The sequence below is a fragment of the Sus scrofa genome, chromosome 1, assembly GCF_000003025.6.
Source record: "Sus scrofa isolate TJ Tabasco breed Duroc chromosome 1, Sscrofa11.1, whole genome shotgun sequence".
Lineage (NCBI taxonomy): Eukaryota > Metazoa > Chordata > Mammalia > Artiodactyla > Suidae > Sus > Sus scrofa.
In genome coordinates this window covers 217,746,457-217,765,689 of record NC_010443.5, presented here as the reverse complement: position 1 = coordinate 217,765,689, position 19,233 = coordinate 217,746,457, and the positions used below count along the sequence as shown (strand labels likewise).

Genomic DNA, 19,233 nt, shown 5'->3' with positions numbered 1-19,233 from the left:
TCCACTAGAAATCTCAACCTTAAAAACAATATAAATGAAAACTTTAAGGGACATCTTTTCTAAAATTCTGCCTTAAAATTTCCTCTTTCAAAACTGTACTGACCTAAAAGCAGAGTCTAACCTGTGACCAGCTTTACCCAGGCAGGTGGCTGCACTCTGCTTTCACTAAGAAATAAAAATATTAACATAAGGTAGAGAGAAATGTGGATGTATGGGTGGGCAAGGTCAGTAGCATGGGAACCGAGAAGTGTCTGTGCCTTCTAGAGCCAAGTTATAGCCCAGGAAGCTAGGTTTGGTCTGTGGCTTTGTAGCTGTGTGAACCTGACCGAATCACTTACACTAAATCTCCCTGATAAGCTTAGCTTTGTGAGAACATATAATGAACTATCTAGCACCTGGCCTGACACAAACCAAATACTCAATAAGTGTTCATTTCTCTCCCTACCTGCAGATCATATCAGAAAACCTTTCATCTTTCATAATCTAAAAGACTTCCTTCCAACCAAAACAGATGATAAAATAATTTCAGAGTTTCTCTCATGAGAAAATGATGTATCCATACTCCCACTGTGCTTTGAATTCACAGATTTGTATGTCAAGAAGGAATAATAGAAATCATGTTTCCAATCTCCTTATTTAACAAATGGTAAAATTTAAGAGAGATAAGGTGACTTATCCCAGGTCAGGCATCTATTTAATTACAAAGTCAGAATAAAAATCCAAGTAATAAGGCACCCAACCAATCCCACTTTCTACTGTATCCTACTACATTCGCTGGACTGTCAGTTATAAAGGATGCGTAATTATTCAAATACCTCTGAAGCAGTCAAAAGCGTCTTTTGCCTTCATAATAGAATGAAGATGGGAGATGGTAGACTCCTCCTATACAGTGAGCATTGGGTCTGGGACGGAAGGGTTCCTGAAGAGATGAAGAGCCAGAGGAGAAAAGGGATAAGCACAAAGAAGGGGATAAGGAGTGAAAAGGGACACAAACTGAACCTGCAAGGGCCCCCAGACAGATTTCCCTCTCCCTTCTGTCTACAAGCCTTGAGGATACAAAAGCCACCACTCTCCCAGATCAGACAAAATGTATGAATTTTCAGGAGAAAAGAGAAATGAGATTGTTTACCTTCAATAGTGCAAAAAGAGGTTCAGTTTGAGTTTGCTCAAATCTCCTTAAAACTTGGGTTTCAGTAGAACCACCGCTGAACCACAGATTTTAGTGGAACCAGTGCTTGCTTATTTATCTGCCAAATGTAAATTTGCCATGGAACCAATGTTCAGGCTGCTCAGGAACAGCAAGCACTGTGTTAAGGAAAAGGAAAAAAAACTAATTCAGCATATCAAACTTGACAGCATAATTTTTTTAAAGATTCCCATTTCAAAGAAAGTTTTTAAGCAATGAATGAGGCTATAAGGAGATTATTTCCAGGCATAATAATAATTGCAGAAAATTGTCCAATTAGCAGTTAAGCACTGAGAGAATTCCTTTGCATTGTGGCCTTACTGTATTTGTCTTTGTTCTGAAGAAAAATTCTGCCTTTAGGAGTCTGAAATAATGGAATGGTTCTTCATTATGTCAAAGAGAGTTTGGATGGAGTCCCCATGGCACAAGGATCCGGCCTGGTAATGAAGCCTGATAATGAAGCATAAGAATCATCTGTTTCTAGTTAAACTAACTCACACCCTCCACAGCAGGGGGGAGCTCTGGCTGAAGACCCAAGGAAAGGAGAACCTTTTGGAAGGAGACAGAACCAGGGGCATTTGGGGTTAAGACCCTCAATCCTCCTTAAGCCCAACTCTTACCTACAGGCCTCTCAAAAAAAATTCTTTTAAAGAACCAGAAAACAAAATCATCATATAAAATTAAATTCTATTCAACAAGTATTTATGGGGCGCCCAATTTACATGGGTCTTGCACACTTGGAAACCAGAACTTTAAACCGTCCCAAGCCTATATCCTACCTACTCAACCAACCAGTAACACAGTTTTTTCCCACTGCCCTTCAAACCTCTATTAGTTGTCACTTCAGCAGCTGGTGAAAGCTCTGCTTCCTCCAACACCATTCAGCCATAAAGGCTGTGCGAGCCTCAGAAAGGTAAGATAAAGCTTAATCAAAGGAAGAACTTTCGAACAAGCAGAAGTGACCTGGCAACACTTGGTAAGGCAGAATTCTTGTTCCTGAAAGAATACAAGAAAGGGTTGCCAGGATATTGCAGAGAATGTAGAAGGGGAAAGGACTGGAAGAGAACATTCCTGAGGTCATCCCCGTCTCTTTATAACACCCCAAAAAGCTAAAAACAGTGTCAGGTTTTACATTTTTATGTAAATTATGAGAAATTTCAATATCCTCATCCAAAGCCGATTTTTTTTATGCTTCTTTATACTCTAGGCTTCTACTATGTGACACAAGGCAGTTAAATTAACTTATCTAGGCCTCAGATTTATCATCACTTAAATGGAGGCAAGGGATTACATAATCTCTCAAGTCCCTTCCAGTTTAAACCTTTTTTAAGTAAATACTGAGTTTACTCTCTCTCTCCTTTTTACCAAATTAAATTTCAAGAATCCTATTTATCTATAAAATTCAGCAGAATCCCCTAACAATCACTACATAGGAAAAGAAAATTCATTAAGGTGACAACACACAATATAAATATGACAAAATAATAGTTTTCTTATATACTATTAATTACCGGTTTCAAAATATAATGGAAAAAAAATTTAATTGAAAATACCTAGGAACTGGAGTTCCTGTTGTGGCTCAGAAGGTTAAGAACCCAAAATAGTGTCTATGAGGATGTGGGTTGGATCCCTGGCCTCACTCAGTGGGTAAAGTATCCACCATTGCCACAAGGTACAGCATAGGTTGCAGATCCAGCTCTCATTTGACCCCTAGCCCAGGAACTTCCATATGCCTCAAGTTGCAGCCCTAAAAAGAAAAAGAAAAACAAAACCAAAAAACCTAGGAATAGCATGTAACATGTAAAAACCACTTTTTGCTCCAAAAACATGGAAAAAAAATATATATATACATGTTCTTGGGTGAGAAGATTAAATACTGTAAGTGTGCTAATTTTTCCAAACTGTTTCAGAGACTTAATGCACAGTTTCTCAGTCTGTGTATTAATGAGTTTGCACCAATTAATTTTTTGGACTTTTTTTTGTGTGTTGGGGGTTGTGTCCTGTGCATGGTAGGATGTCGAGAAGCATCTCTAGGCTCTACCCACTAGATGCCAGTAGCCCTCCCCCAAGTTGTTGACAACCAAAACTAAATGCTTCCCAGACATTGCCAAATATCCCCAGGGGACAACATGCTCATGTAGAGAACCACTGATTTAATGCAAAGTCCTAATAGACACTTCCTCATTCATATTTTGATAATAGATTCTAAAGTTCATCTGGAAGAATAAACTATACTAACAATAAAGAAAACTTTGAAAGAAAAAAAAAATAGAGCTATGAAAGTAAAAAATGTAAAATACGGAAGGAAGACTATTAAAATGAACAAGGAAACAAAACAGAAGCAGAAGACCATGACCTCAGATAACTCAGATACATAATCCCAGTTAGCATACAATGTCATTACAAATGAGTAGGAGAAAGGCGATCATTCCTTAAAAGATAGTGGGGCAACTATTTATTGTTTGGGGGGGGAAAAATCAAAACTAAATCCTTATTCACATTATATGTGTTCAGATTATCTATTGCTACATAATAAATCATCCCAAAATTTAGGGTCTTTAAAAAATAACAATTTATTATCATCTCCTGTGTTCCTGGGAGTTGAATGGGCTCTGCAAGATGCTTCTCACTTGTGGTTGCTCCTGAACTGCAGTCAGATGGAAACTAGAACTGCAGTTATCTGAAGGATAAATTGCGTAGACTTCTAAGGTGTTTCCCTCATAACCGGGCTGTCAATGGGAACATCTAAAAATCGCCTCTGTGTACAGCTTGGTATTCTCACAGCATAGTGGCTGACTTCTAAGACTAGCTATTTCCAGGCCAGTTAAGGGCTTGCCTGCCACAAGAACAACATAACTTCTGCCATATATTGTTGGCCAAAGAAATCTAAGGGCTCACTCAAATTCAAAGGGGCAAAGAAAGAAACTAACTTTACCTCTTGAGAAGGAACTGGCAGTCACCCCACAGAAAAGCACATGGAATGGGAGAGATGTTTTCAGTCACCATTGGAAAATGTGATTATATTTTCCAGATATCAAAATAAATTCCAGGTAAATTAAGAGCTAAATATTATTAATAAATATTTATTAAAAATAAAATATAAAACAACTAAAAGAAAATATATCTGAGATTTTTTAAATTTTAGAATGAAGAAGGCAAAGACAAACAGATGTAACTGCAAAAATATGTTACTCAAAAAGTACCATAAACAGGAGTTCCCGTCGTGGCGCAGTGGTTAACGAATCCGACTAGGAACCATGAGGTTGCGGGTTCAGTCCCTGCCCTTGCTCAGTGGGTTAACGATCCGGCGTTGCCGTGAGCTGTGGTGTAGGTTGCAGACGCGGCTCGGATCCCGCGTTGCTGTGGCTCTGGCGTAGGCTGGTGGCTACAGCTCCGATTCAACCCCTAGCCTGGGAACCTCCATATGCCGCGGGAGCGGCCCAAGAAATAGCAACAACAACAACAAAAGACAAAAAAAAAAAAAAAAAAAAAAAGTACCATAAACAAAACTGAAAAGCAAACCAAAGACTAGGAAAATACCAGTATTCTACATAATAAAGGATTTGGGGTATAAAATGTAAAAAGGCCTTACAAATCAATAATAAAGACAAACATTCTTACGGGGGGAAAAGGCAAAGGACATAAACAATTCACAAAAGAAGAATCCAGTAGATAAGACATAAAATAGTTATGCTCTGCTAGATTGAGTAGAGAGTATAAAATGTGATATAATTCATCTGGGAAGCAACTTGGTAATACAGTCAAGGGTACTTTAAATGTTCATTTAACCTAATAATATAACATTGTTTAAAAAGATATTTGTGATAATACAGTTTTAACAGAAAAGAAATAAAACCTAATTAAATAAATACAGTAGGAGTTCCCTGATAGCTCAGTGGGTTAAGGATCTAGAGGTGTCACTGCTGTGGTTCTAGTCACTGCGGGTTCAATCTCTGGCCCAGGAATTTCCACATGCTGCAGACGTGGCCAAAAATAAATAAATAAACAAATGAAGTAAACTTCCCGTCCCACACACACAAAAATGTCTGTTGCACTTTCAAAGAATACTGAAATACATGGGAGAAAGTTTGTAACACAAGGGAAAGAAAAAAATACAAGAAAACACAAACCTTTGCTTAGATATTTATGACCACTACTATCTATCACAGGATATTCACACATATTTATCTCCTAAATATTAACAATGGATACCTCTGTGTCTGGGGAATATTGACATTGGTAGGTGATTTTACATTATTCATTTACATTTATCTTTTTTTTTTCAGTATCTACATTTTTTTCCTATGGTAAATGTATATTATTCTTACACTCAGAAAGAAAAAGCTATTTAAAGAAAAAATACTAGTACTGATGGGTGAAAAATTGAAAAGGTCACATGTTACTAAGTTACTGCCAAAAGATTGAAAAGCCAGCAAAAAGGAGAATAAGCAAGCTTGTGCAGCCAGTGACATCAGGGGCAATTACACCTGGAACCACTGACCCATTACATGGCCCATTTGGTCTGCAACCAGAGAGTCACCTTCCCAGGCTCATGGCTAGCGACAGTATAGATTCTCTTGTAGTTAAGTGTGACTGCTTTTACAAACTTTTCTTTTTTCCCTTTCAATAGTGAGCCCATTTATTTTCTTTGCAGAGCTCAAAGTGTTTCTGCTTCTGTTTTCAGAGGCCTTTCAAATGACAAAATACTTAGGAGAAACCTATACTCAAACAGATAGACATTTGCCTCTGCTATCTCTAGCCAAAAGCCCTCCTGAATTTCAGAGGGCCCTGGTCAGGTGCAGCCATTACTATTCCTTCAAATGGAGGAAACGTAATAGAAACTCCCTAGTCCACTAGTTCTCAGACTCAAGTGTTCAGCGGAATACCCTGGAAGGTCTATAAGAACACAGAATGCTGGAGCCCCACCCCAGAGTTGCCACATATGGGGTGGGGCCTGAGGATATGCATTTCTAATGAGTTCCCCCAGCTGATGCTGATGCTGCTGGCCCAGGGATTCCCACTTTAAGAACCACTGCTCAAGATCATATCAACAACTAAGCATCTTCCTGATGTGTGCTACAGCTATTTGTTTATTCCTATTATACACATTAATAATATATTATTTGATATTTGTTAACAATCTATAACCCAAATTAGTCCCAGGGCCCCTCATTCCAGCTTCAGATGGAGTAATCCATTCAAAGGAACAAACTTGAGCAACACTGGTAACGATAATTTTTCTGCCTTTGCTCTCTACCATTCCCCCTTGATTAGCAACTCTCACACCGCTTAGTAGTCCCCAAACCTTCCTTCACTCTTTCACTCTCACATAACAAAACAAACTCTCCCCAAGTTCCTGCAGAAATAAGCTTCTTCCCTCCCTTGTCTCTTCCACTATTCTCTTCCAACACAAATTCATCAACTCCCATTCCCCTGTCTCCCCTTACTATTTAGCTTATTAAATTCTCCCAAAAAAGATAGGGTGGGGTTAGGAAAACCGTGGGGAAGCATGAAATATCTTTCTTTGGGTCAGCTCTATATTTTTCTCAATGGGCAAGAGGAGAAAGAAGCACTCAATCACACAAGCACTAATTATTTCTGTTCTACTACACATCCAACCATCCATCCATCCATCCCTCCATCCATTCACTACTCATTTACCAGGTGTTTACTATACAATAGTTAGAAGGTAGACATCTGAAAGGCAGAATAATGCTTAATGGACAGAGTAGTTAGCCTGAATGATGTAAGTTCAGACTTGAATTTTATGTTCCATAAAACCCAAGAGCAGATATCTGAAATATCTTCTTCAGAGCTTCTTTTCATTTCCCCCCCATTAAAATGTATATATCCTTGTTAAGAATAGCCCTTTAATTTGCCAAGGGTAATTTATACCTAAGTGTGAGTAAATTTCAAACCTTTAACTGGTGGGGAGGGCTCAGGATGTCTTAGAGAAATAATGGAAATGCTTTTTAAGTAAGAAAAGGATATTGGATGGGAGTGTGGAGGGCATTTGAGACAAACAATGTCCTTCCCTGGTTATGACTTCCCTGAAGGATGTCCCTGAAATGTTCTTCCTCACCCTAGCTTGCATGTAGTACTGCAACAGTTCTCAAAGTGTAGTGCCTGAACCAATAGCATCAGCATCACCTGGGAATGTGTTAGAAACAAATTCTCAAGCTGCACCCCATGCATACCAAATCACTAGAGTCTATGCACTGGCATTTTCCTAAGCCCTTTGGGGAATTCCAATGCACATTCAAGTTTAAAAAGCACAGCTCTGGGTGTTCCCTTTGCGGCTCAGCAGAAATGAACCTTACTAGTATCCATGAGGATGTGGGTTCGATCCCTGGCCTTGCTCAGTGGGTTTAAGGATTCATCATTGCCGTGAGCTGTGGTATACGTCGGAGACATGGTTCAGATCCCACGCTGCTATGGCTGTGGTGTAGGCCAGCAGCTGCAGCTCTGATCTGACCCCTAGCCTGGGAACTTTCATATGTCGTATGTGCACCCTTAAAAAAAATCAAAATAAAAATAAAAAGCAATGCTCTAATGTCTAATACAGTCCCTGCCTCTCTACCATCAGTATGTACTACTATGATTGCTCTTAATGATATGTCAGACTAATTTATCAGTATAAGAATACTGTTTTCAGAAAGGTACATGAGGGAATTATAAGCTATTCACTGAGTGGTAAATTGTGTGATAATGAGGCAGAGGGTAGGTGCCTAACTCTAAGTATGGAGCCACTGGATAAAAAAGAATATCATCAATGTGAACATCTCTGAGAAGGTAAGTCTTTTGCCTCCCAAATGGTGCAACTTGCAATGACTGCCAAAGCAGGAGTGGTTTTGCTTTCTTTTTACAATTAGAGCTCTCAAAAGAGCATGTCTTCACATGCAATTGAAAAAGGCCCACAAGAATCCCCCTTGCACAATGAAATGATCATCTCACGTTATTGAACATCCTTGGTCTTTCTTTGGAGGGGAAAGAGGAGGAAGGAAGATGCATATTTTTAGAACCAGAGAATGATTTTTCATTCAATGAAACAACATAGTAGAGGCTTAAATCAAGTGTGTGGAAATAATATGTTGTTATTACTAGTCTTAACTCTGCTAAATTATAACCTATAAACCCTGCAATGCTTGACTTAAATATCCCATCTGCATGTGCAGGAAATCTAAATGGTTATTTCCTCTTTTATTGCATGCATTACAGGAGGATTTACTGTTGCTCCACAAAGCACATATGAGGAGCATGTTATCCAGGATGTCAGTGTAACCAGGCACGATTGATAAGCATACAGCTCACATCACATATGTATTCAGGGAGCCTTTATGTGCAGTTAATTAGTTTAGCTATTGCTTTTATGGTTCATTTAGAAGCTTCATGCTTCATTAAATATCAATAAATTTTATCCTCAAAAAACCTTTTCAGTAAAAATACGATTGTCTCTTCAAGTGATAATCTTCTTAATGGATGTATATATTGCAAGCATGTCTATCAGGAACGACAAAACTCTGAATTGCCATGGTTGCAGTACCCCAAAGTAATATGCAAATTTTATTCTATAGTTTAAAACACATGCCTCATCCACACATATTTTCTTACAGTAGGAGAAAAAAATCTTTTTTAACTTTCCAAAAATGATGCATCTTTTAAGCTTCTATTTTTATTTCATCAAGAATGCCTACTTATGTTTCATAAGCTCCTTTTATCCATTACATCAATTCCAAGTTCTCTTTATTGGAAAGACAAGCTTTAACACCTTTTCATAGCATGAAAGAGAAATTTTCAGGAAACATGTGTTCCCTGATACATGCATCCAGAGAGGTCAGGGATCATAATTACTGGGCTTATCCTGTCAAGTATTACAGTCAACTCTATTAGTGAATGATCTGGGCGGTTCAATGAATGCCAGGAGCAGGTAGATCAATTGAGGAGAGTCAGATGTGAAAGGAAGATCCATCTGCCTAAGCAGAAATAGTGCCTTCTGGAATACTCTCTCCTGCCTTCTAGGTCCAGTTCACACATCTCTGTGGAGACATCCCCAACCTGCTCAGACAGGGAAGTTGTCACTCTTTTCCTTATTTTCCTACAGCGCTTGGTTAATGCTTACATTACAGACTGTATTACAATGTCTCATAGTTATCCATTCAGTCATTCATCCACTCACTCAACAAAAGGGTAAACAAGACAAGAGAGAACTGCTTTTTCATAAAATGTACATTCTAGTGGTGAAGAGATATACAATAAAATAAGTAAATGAATAAATAAACAAGATAATTTCAAACAAAGATAAGTGCCATAAAAGAAAGAAAACAGGTAAATGGGCTTATGAACATGGAAGGGAGGGGGTGGTGGTAGTGGTTGCAGTTACTTTGGTCTGAGTGGCAGGAAGGCCTCTGGAAGAGATGGCTTATGAGCTGAGCCACAAACAGTTAAACCAGCCATGCAACAACATGGTAGAGTCCCAGGCAGAGGAAGCTGTAAATACAAAGACCTTAAGGCTAATCCAGCTTGTATACTGGAGAAAGGAAAAGAAAACTAGGCAGACTAGAATGTACCCTGCAAAAGGAAGCCTAAATATGGAGTTCCCATCGTGGCTCAGTGGTTAATGAATCCGACTAAGAACCATGAGGTTGTGGGTTCGATCCCTGGCCTTGCTCAGTGGGTTAAAGATCCACCATTGCCGTGAGCTGTGGTGTAGACGTGGCTCAGATCCCACATTGCTGTGGCTCTGGCGTAGGCCAGCGGCTACAGCTCCGATTAGACCCATAGCCTGGGAACCTCCAAATCCGCAGGAGCAGCCCTAGAAAAGGAAAAAAGAACAACAAAAAAAAAGGAACCCTAAATAAATTTGGAGAAGACTTGCCAATCTTTTGACTTTAGACTACTGAGCTCCTAGAAAACGGGGTCAGTGTCTCACTTGAGTTGGCATCTCTAGTCCTTAGTCTCACATAAGACACATGACCAAAAAATATGTGTTGAATGAATAAAGTGAAAGAGCCATTTCCCAAGGTTATATGTAAAACACAGGGATTTTTTCCTATTACTTTGTATAATCTGCCTTTGCTCAGTCCCCTCTTTCAATAGGGATGATCATGTTCTATGATCTATGATCTATTGTATCTATGCAAAGATAACATACCATAGACTCTTAAGGCTAGAGAAGGTTCTTTTAGTTATATTTCCATCAGAGATAATGAATTTGTGCTTGGAGGTCCACGTGGTTTTACTGATTGCTCTTGTAACCAAGAGTGAAATAAGTTCAGCAGAGGAAAATCAGGAGTTAAAAGGGCAATTCAGTAAAGTTTCAGAAAGTAGCTCAGAAAGGCTCAGACTCATGTCCTGGGATTTGTTTATTTATACAGTACTTAAATTCAGCCGATGATGACCAATCAAAAATGAACATTAACATTACTGTCATCACTGTCACCATCATCACCAATATCGTCACTTTGAACATGAAATAATATAAATGAACTTTCCCAGTGCACTTTATTATCAGGATGGATGAAGAGAAAGGGAAAAAGGAGACAGCCTACTAGAACTACTCTACATAATATTGTCAGTCTTTTCAAAATTGGTTAATTTTGCCTTCTCTGCTTCTTCCTCATAACAGGTATGGTAGGTAGGAGATAATTTTTGAATAATGGATGAATGAACAACTGGTTTCATTTCTTCACAATAAGCCCCAATAGTGAAGAGGAAATGACCAGGTTGGCACTGACAGGCTCTAAGACTGCCACAAATCCAGAAAGCCTTAAACCCACACACCTACAGTCAACTAATCTATGACAAAGGAGGCAAGAATATACAATGGAGAAAAGACAGCCTCTTCAATAGGTGGTGCTGGAAAACTGGACAGCCACAAGTTAAAGAATGAAATTAGAACACTTCCTAACACCATACACAAAAATAAACTCCAAATGGATTAAAGACCTAAATATAACAACAGATACTACAAAACTTAGAGGAAGACATAAGCCAAACACTCTCTGACATAAATGACAGCAATATCTTCTCAGTTCCACCTCCTAGAGTAATGACAATAAAAAAAAATAAACAAATGGGACTTAATTACACTTTAAAGTTTCTGCACAGCAAAGGAAACCCTAAACAACACAAAAAGACAACCCACAGAATGGGAGAACATCTTTGCAACTGAAGCGACTGACAAGAGATTAATCTCCAAAATTTATAGTCCTTCTGCAGTTCCACACCAAAAAAAATAAACAACCCCATCAAAAAATGGGCAGAAGAGCTAAACAAAAAATTCTCCAAAAAAGACATACAGATGGCAGAAAAACACATGAAAAGATGTTCAACATCACTCATTGTTAGAGAAATGCAAATCAAAACCACTATGACGTACCACCTGACACCAGTCAAAATGGCCATCATCAAAAAGTCTACAATGAGTAAGTGCTGGAGAGGGTGTGGATTAAAGGGAACCCTAGTACACTGTTGGTGGGAATGTAACTTGGTGCAACCACTGTGGAAAACAGCATGGAGATTCCTCAGAAAACTAAACATAGAACTCCCATTTGATCCAGCAATCCCACTCCTGGAAATCTATCCAGAGAAAACCAGGACTTGAATAGATGCATGTACTCCAATGTTCACTGCAGCACTATACACAATAGCCAAGACATGGAAACAACCTAAATGTCCATCAACAGAGGAGTGGATCAAGAAGCAGTGGTACATATAACACAATGGAATATTACTCAGCCATTAAAAGGACCAAAATACTGGTATTTGCAGGAACATGGATGGACCTAGAAATTATCATGCTAAGTGCAGTCAGACAGTGAGACACAAACATCATATGCTACACTTACATGTGGAATCTAAAAAATGGACACAATGAACTTCTTTGCAGAACAGATACTAACTCACAGACTTTGAAAAACTTATGGTTTCCAAATGAGACAGGTTGGGAGGTAGGGAGATGCACTAAGGGTTTGGGATGGAAATGCTGTAAATTTTGGTTGTGATGATCATTGTACAACTTTAAATGTAATAAAATTCTTTGAATAATATTAAAAAAAAAAACAGAAAGCCAAGTGTGACCACATTGGATATGTGTGGGAAATGCAAACTTGCTAGATTTATGCACACCAGTAAAAAATTCCAAAGGGGCCTCATGCCAGGAAAATGCCTTATTTTGTCAGAAAGTACATCTCCCACACAGCAGCAGGTCTGGCATAGCTTGAGCCACATGTTAAAAACAAAGCAAAGTGACATGTGATACAGGCCTCACTGCCTGATGACAATTCACGAGCTGTCTTCACTCTGAGCTTTTCTGAGACAAACTGAGTCCACATATCTCTAGCCTGTTTGACAGTTTTGTCTTATTATCATGCTGTTTTCTACAAGCTCCTTGCCTTTTAGGTAATTAAGGTTTATTTTTCTTATTACAATTTCAAGATTTATTTCCAAATTACAACTAATTACCTAATTCTAAGGAACTCCATACTTTCTTTCTTTGTTAGATTTTTATTTTTTTCATTATAGTTGATTTACGGTGTTCTTTCAATTTCTACTGTATAGCAAAGTGACCCAGTCTCTCTCACACACGCACACACACATATTCTTTTTCTCACATTATCCTCCACCATGTTCCACCACAAGCGATTAGATATAGTTTCTTGCGCTATACAGCAGGATCTCATTGCTTATCTACTCCAAAAGGAATAGTTTGCATCTATTAACCCCAAACTCCTAGTCCATCCCGCTCCCTAATCACTCCCCCATTGGCAGCCACAAGTCTGTTCTCAAAGTCCATGATTTTCTTTTCTGCGAAAAGGTTCATTTATTTTTGCCATATATTAGATTCCAGATATAAATGATATATGGTATTTTTCTCTTTCTGACTTAACTTCACTTAGTATGAGAGTCTCTAGTTCTAAACATGTTGCTGCAAATGGCACTATTTTGTTCTTTTTTATGGCTGAATAGTATTCCTTTGTGTATATATACCACATCTTCTTAACCATTCATCTGTCAAAGGATATTTAGGCTGTTTTCATGTCTTAGCTATTGTGAATGGTGCTGTAATGAACATACGGGTGCATGTATCTTTTTCAATGAAAGTTTTGTCCAGATACATGCCCAAGAGTAGAACTGCTGAGTCATATGGAAGTTCTATATCTAGTTTTCTGAGGTACCTACATACTGTTTTCCATAGTGGTTGTACCAATTTACATTCCTACTGACCATGTAGGAGGGTTCCCTTTTCTCCACACCCTCTCCAGCATTTGTTATTTGTTGACTTGTTAATGATGGCCATTCTGACTGGTGTGAGGTGGTACCTCATTGTAGTTTTGATTTGAATTTCTCTAATAATTAGTGATGTCTAGCATTTTTTCATGTGCCTATTGGCCATCTGTTTATCTTCTTTAGAGAAATCTCTATTCAGGTCTTCTGCCCATTTTTTCAATTGGGTTGTTGGTTTTTTGCTGAGTTGTATAAGTTGTTTGTATATTTTAGAGATTAAGCCCTTGTCAGTTGCATCATTTGATACTATTTTCTCCCATTCTGTAGCCAATCTATAGCTACATTACTGTTTCAGAAATACTGTTTTTCAACCTTTGGAAGCATGTAGATAACTTCAAAAAACATTCAAATCAACTGACATACCATGTAGTAGCATGTCTCTTAACAATGACTGAGTGACCAACATTTCAGTAACTCACTGGTAATCATCATAGTTTATACTACATTGGTTTTATGAAAGTCAAACTTTTAAAGAATGTTAGCCTACTAAAAATCCAATTTTGTTTTGTTTTGTCATTTCCACAACACCTGCTCTGACCCTGGATAATAAGAGTTAAAAAGAGTTTTTACTTACACTGGGCGGAAGAGCCATGAAGACCATAAATGACTTTCAAATCACTCTTTTGTGGATACATCTTATTTTATTCCCCCTCTTAGTCAGTGTCTATTTGTCTCTCTCCCTCCCATCCAACTCTGATTATTGGTAGTAACAAATAACTCACTTGCTACAATAGTTTCATAGGGCTTCCATAACAAAAGTACTACAAACTGAGTGGCTTTGAATAACAAAAATTTATTCTCTCTCAGTTCTAGAGGCTAGCAGTCCTAAATCAGTGTTGATGGGGTCTTGTTCTCTCTGAAGGCTGTAGGGGAGGATCTTTCCTTGCCTCTTTCTAGCTGCTGGCGGTTGCCAAATAATCAATCCTTTGTAGCCCTTGCCTTGTAGACACACCACTCTGACCTCTACCTATGTTCACATACTGTCCTCCCTGTGTGTCTTCAGTGTTCACATGGCATTCTCATCTTGGAATCTATGTCCACATTTCCTTCTTTTTATAAAGATAAAGTTATTGGATTTGGCCCCACCCTAATCCCAGTATGAAATCATCTTTTAATTTGACTGCATCTAAAAAATTCTATTTCCAACTGAGGTTACATTCTGAGATTTCAGGTAGGCATGAAATTGAGGGGAACACTCCAACCCAGTATGATTGCTAAGTGACATCCTTTCAAGGTGTCTGAAGAACACTGCTATGAAAAGAATATTTACAGATAAAACAATTGCCCATGGAAGAACAGTGAAAAGAAAGTGATATAAGTGGGAAAAAAAGTATAAAAGGAAAACTGCCAAAGGTTTGGTAATTTCAGGCCTAAATTATTCTCACCTATGAGGTCAATTACCAAGAGATCCATCATGCAAAAATACCTACCCAGCTACCCCTTCAAAAAAGTGACCCTTCTGGCTGAAGCAACCTCTTTTCTGGACCCCACTTCCTTAGTGGGTCATCCTTTATTCAACTTTCACACCATCTACATGAAGACATAAGTGTCAACAGTGCCTGGGCAACATGCTAGGCACTCTATACACATAGTATTATCACATCTAACAGAAAAGAAAAGAAACTAAAGTTCATCAAGATAAAGCAAGCAGCCCCAAGTCATACAGGAGATTCATACAGGTAGAGAGATACAACTGGATCCAAAGCAGATGTCTCATTTTTTTAAGTCTGTGCATGTGCACATGCATGCACACACACACACCAATAGTTCAAAAATGACCATTTTATTTACCTTTTATCTAAAACACATCATCTTCTTAATCCTCAAAATATCAGAACTAGAAAATACCTCAGCTATCATCTATTACTATTTCATTTTACAGATGAACACACTGAAGACTAGAAATGATAACTGCATGACTTGGTCACTGGGAAAAACTAGTGACTAAATTGGATAAGAGCTTCAAACACTCTGCATCCTAGTTCAGATTGGCAACATCTAGCCTCTGTAGTAGGTAATATTCTATATAGTAAGGTAGCAATCTATGCAATAAGACCATATCATAGGCAAGTTGACAAGGTAGGGTGGAGTATGTAAATTAAAATCTTGGCTTGTTACTTAGATATGTGGGATGGCCACTTAATATTTTAGCTGAAATATTCTTAAGTATAAAATGGAGGTAATAAAGACATGAGTCACATAATATCTAGTGTTTAATAGTATTGCTAAAAGGATTAAATGTGCTTAGAATATTGCCTAGTACACATCAAATACTTAGTATATGTTAGTTGTTGATAGCAGTTTTGTTTTAGTTTTTATTACTACATCATCATCATTGTTATTACCATTCAATAAAAAGCTACAAATTAACAACTTCAGTGTTTTTCATCACTATATGTTTCTAGCTGTCACACTGGTTACAAGTACTCCCTCAGTCAGGGACACAATGATACAGTGATTTCCTGGTCTTTCATAATAATTAACTTCAACCTTATTTCATAATCTACTTTATGCCAGTCTAGTTGCACAAAATGTGCAAAAGGTCTATATTCAGGTTTTAATTTCCCTGGTTCTGTGGGTCTACACTTAATTGCCTTCTTCAAATGATGGTGGGTCATTTAGTGTCCTGAAAAACCAACAGTGTTATTACATCCTGACTCTGACAAATCCTTGCTCTTGTCTCTCATTTTATCTCTTTGAGTCTCAGGAAGGCAAACCCTGGGAAAATTATACAAACAGCCCCAAATATTTGAAATCAGCATTGTCCTCACATGCACATGCCTCTCTGAAAGCTTAGAGCATTTTCCTTTCAGTAGTATTCTTTCATTAGCCCACAGCTTGCTAATTAATTGGAATTTTCTAGGGCTTTTGCTGTTGTGACAAAGTCAAACAATGCAAAATCTCATTCCTTCTTGTTAAAGAGATCCATCCACCCTCCAAAGAGCAGCACAAAGACGGCTGGGATAAGAGGGAGGATTAGGTTGACTTTGAAAGGGTCAGACTTCATGAGTTCCTGTGCACTGCCGCCCCCTCCCCCCGCCCCCACTTCCCTGTCCACAGCTGCCTTCATCTTCACCAAAACTGATTTATGGGACGTGACATCTTAACCATGGTTTTTATACAAAAGAGAGGCTGCTTAGAAGGTATTATGTAGGATCTAAAATTAGATGGCAAAGAACATCCTACAGGCATGTATAAACAATATTGGGAGGCAAAAAATACTGTATTAAGTGAGAGGACTATTTAAGAACAAAATTTATGGATTATGGAAGGGACCAAAACCTGAATGAACAGACCCAAGTAAGGCACAAACCAGGCTTAAATGAAAAGGAGTTCCCATTGTGGCTCAGCATTAACAAACCCCACTAGTATCTATGAGGACGTGGACTCAATCCCTAGCCTCATTCAGTGGGTTAAAGATCCAGCATTGCTGTGAGCTGCGATGTAGGTTACAGATGTGGCTCAGATATGGCACTGCTGTGACTCTGGCATAGGCCTGCAGCTATAGCTCCAATTAGACCCCTAGCCTTAGAACTTCCACATATTGCTTATACATACATGCTTAACCTTGGCAAAAACAGTGCCACTTAAACAGAAGAGAGGAGAGCAACTGGAGAGTGAGCATAGGGAAGGAGAGTGAAGAGAGATTAATTATGAATCTTGCTCTTGGTTTCCATTTCAATGTATCATGCTATGATTTGATACACTAGGCTACTAGAACTTGTGGAAACCTTTATGATCTGTGTCTCATCAACACTGTGAGAGGCTCTAAAGTACCTCTGACTTTGAGGCTCCATGGACGCAGAATAATAGAATCTAGAGGGATCTTGAGACATGACAAGGAGGTCATTTCCAATGTCACCCCTGCAAAGTTCCTTTTGATATAAATACCTACTTGAACATGCAAGCCAAAAAAAAAAAAAAAACATTCTATGCTTTTTAAAACTACATCCTTTTCCATTTATCTGTTTATAGATAAATGCTTATAAAAATATTTTTTAATATCCAGACCTACACATTATGACATGGAACTATATCTAAAGTTTCACTGAAGCAGAAACTGGGAGGCTTTCAAAAAATCTCCCCTCTACACTGATGCCTAAGGAGCACTTCCTCCAGTCACCTAAGATGCCACGTAGTTTTTAATAAGTTGAGTATGAGGTGCCTGTGTAGATATTCAGATATAACCATATGGGTAGTTGGAAGAGAGAGCCTGAAAATGGGACTAGAACAAGGTTCAATGTGTATCAACATGTACAGAGTCTTCAGTGCAGGTGAGACTGCTCAAGGATGACATATATGGGGATGGAGAATAGTGGAAAGGATAAAACTCTAAGAATCTGCAATGCTTAGGGATGCATGCAAAAAGGAATGCAAAAGAGGAACAGAAAGTATCTTTGGGGTGGGATGGGATGAGCAGGAGGAAGCAAGATGGGAAGCTACAATAATTAAACACACAGACTCTGAAGTAAAACCTCCTGGCTTCAAATCTTGCAACTACTGCCTACAGGACTGGGAACATCAAATAAAATACAAAACTTCTCTATATTTCCATTTCCTCCTCTAGAAAATGGGGAAAACAATAGCACATCACATAATTGTTGTAAAGTTATCTGACAAAGTCTTGCTCATATTAAGAATTCAGAAACTTTTTGCCATGATTAATATGTTTATAGGAATGGATTCAGAAGGTTATGGGTGACCAGGAGCATCTCACATCCTCTCCTAGAACTGCTATGAATACACTAAATAGAAAGGAAAGCCTCAGCCCAAAAGTCAGTGGGGGAGAACCCAGTAAAGCAAAGAGAGACCACAGGATAAAGAAGATGAGGAACCAAGAAGATTTTTACCAAAAAAGAGGCTCTTGATATTTGGCTGCCTAAGGGATGGTGTGGAGAATCAGCCATAAAATAACCATTCTTAAACAACAGCAAAGTGAAAGAGCTGCACTAGAGATGTGAGGTCAAGTTCTGACCTGTTAACCAATGGCACATCTTGAAAATGTTCCTTCTTCTACCAGAATTTCAATTTTATACATAGAAAATATCCAACTAAAGACTTCCAGTTCCCACCATTTATAATTTTTGGTATTCTATAAATTAGCCTAAAGGATTCATTGACTACAGCTGAAAAGCAGAAAGACTGATGAAGACATTAGGGATTAGAAGGACTTTAGCCTCTTATGTTTTCAGCATGAATCAGAACCCGAGTTACCTGCAAATTTAGTAAGTGGAGATATCATGTTTTCTCTCCTCTTCTGTTTCCTCTTCAATTTGCCCCAAACCCAGAAATGAGAGGAAAGAAAAGGATCTTGTTCAACCACAACTCCAACAAAGCTCTGAGGGTAGGAAAGGGAGATGGTGGATATAAGAAAGATAAAAATGCACCTAACATTGATTGAAGTGGAGAATCAGAAGTAAACTCAATTAACAGACCTGAAAGAATAAATACCATGCCTAATTCATAAACCTCATTTTACCATTGAACCAAATGACTTTCAAAGCAAAGTGAATCATCCAAAAGGAAACAGCTAGTGACGCAAAGCTGGAATAGGAGCTCATGTATGCTGATTCAGTTCAGTACCACAGAAGTATGCATTCCATAGAAGTATGCATCTAACTGGTATGCAGCAAATTCCAAATTATGACATTCCCTAATAAGAGGTTTTATGTGGGAGGTAGTGGGAATAATTGACTACAATTGCTAAATTCTTGGGAAATTTTTTGATTTCCCCATTTTTATGGAAAGCTGAGAGGACAAAC

General features: G+C 38.3%; 1 protein-coding gene across 6 annotated transcripts in view; it reads right to left on the bottom strand.

Moving 5' to 3' along the window:
* GLIS3 (GLIS family zinc finger 3) overlaps positions 1-19,233 on the bottom strand; it is a 545,026-nt gene that overhangs the window by 351,940 nt on the left and 173,853 nt on the right. The window contains exons 2-3 of one of the 6 annotated variants that reach the window (XM_021074396.1): positions 1,130-1,305; positions 816-919 (exon numbers count right to left, since the gene is read on the bottom strand). The exons of 4 other annotated variants lie outside the window; for them this stretch is intronic. In XM_021074396.1, coding sequence (XP_020930055.1) covers positions 816-849 — 34 coding nt within the window. In that variant the 5' untranslated portion in view covers positions 850-919; positions 1,130-1,305. Of the gene's footprint in view, positions 1-815; positions 1,306-19,233 lie in introns of all 6 variants that reach the window. One more of the 6 variants, XM_021074393.1, reaches the window with a different exon arrangement.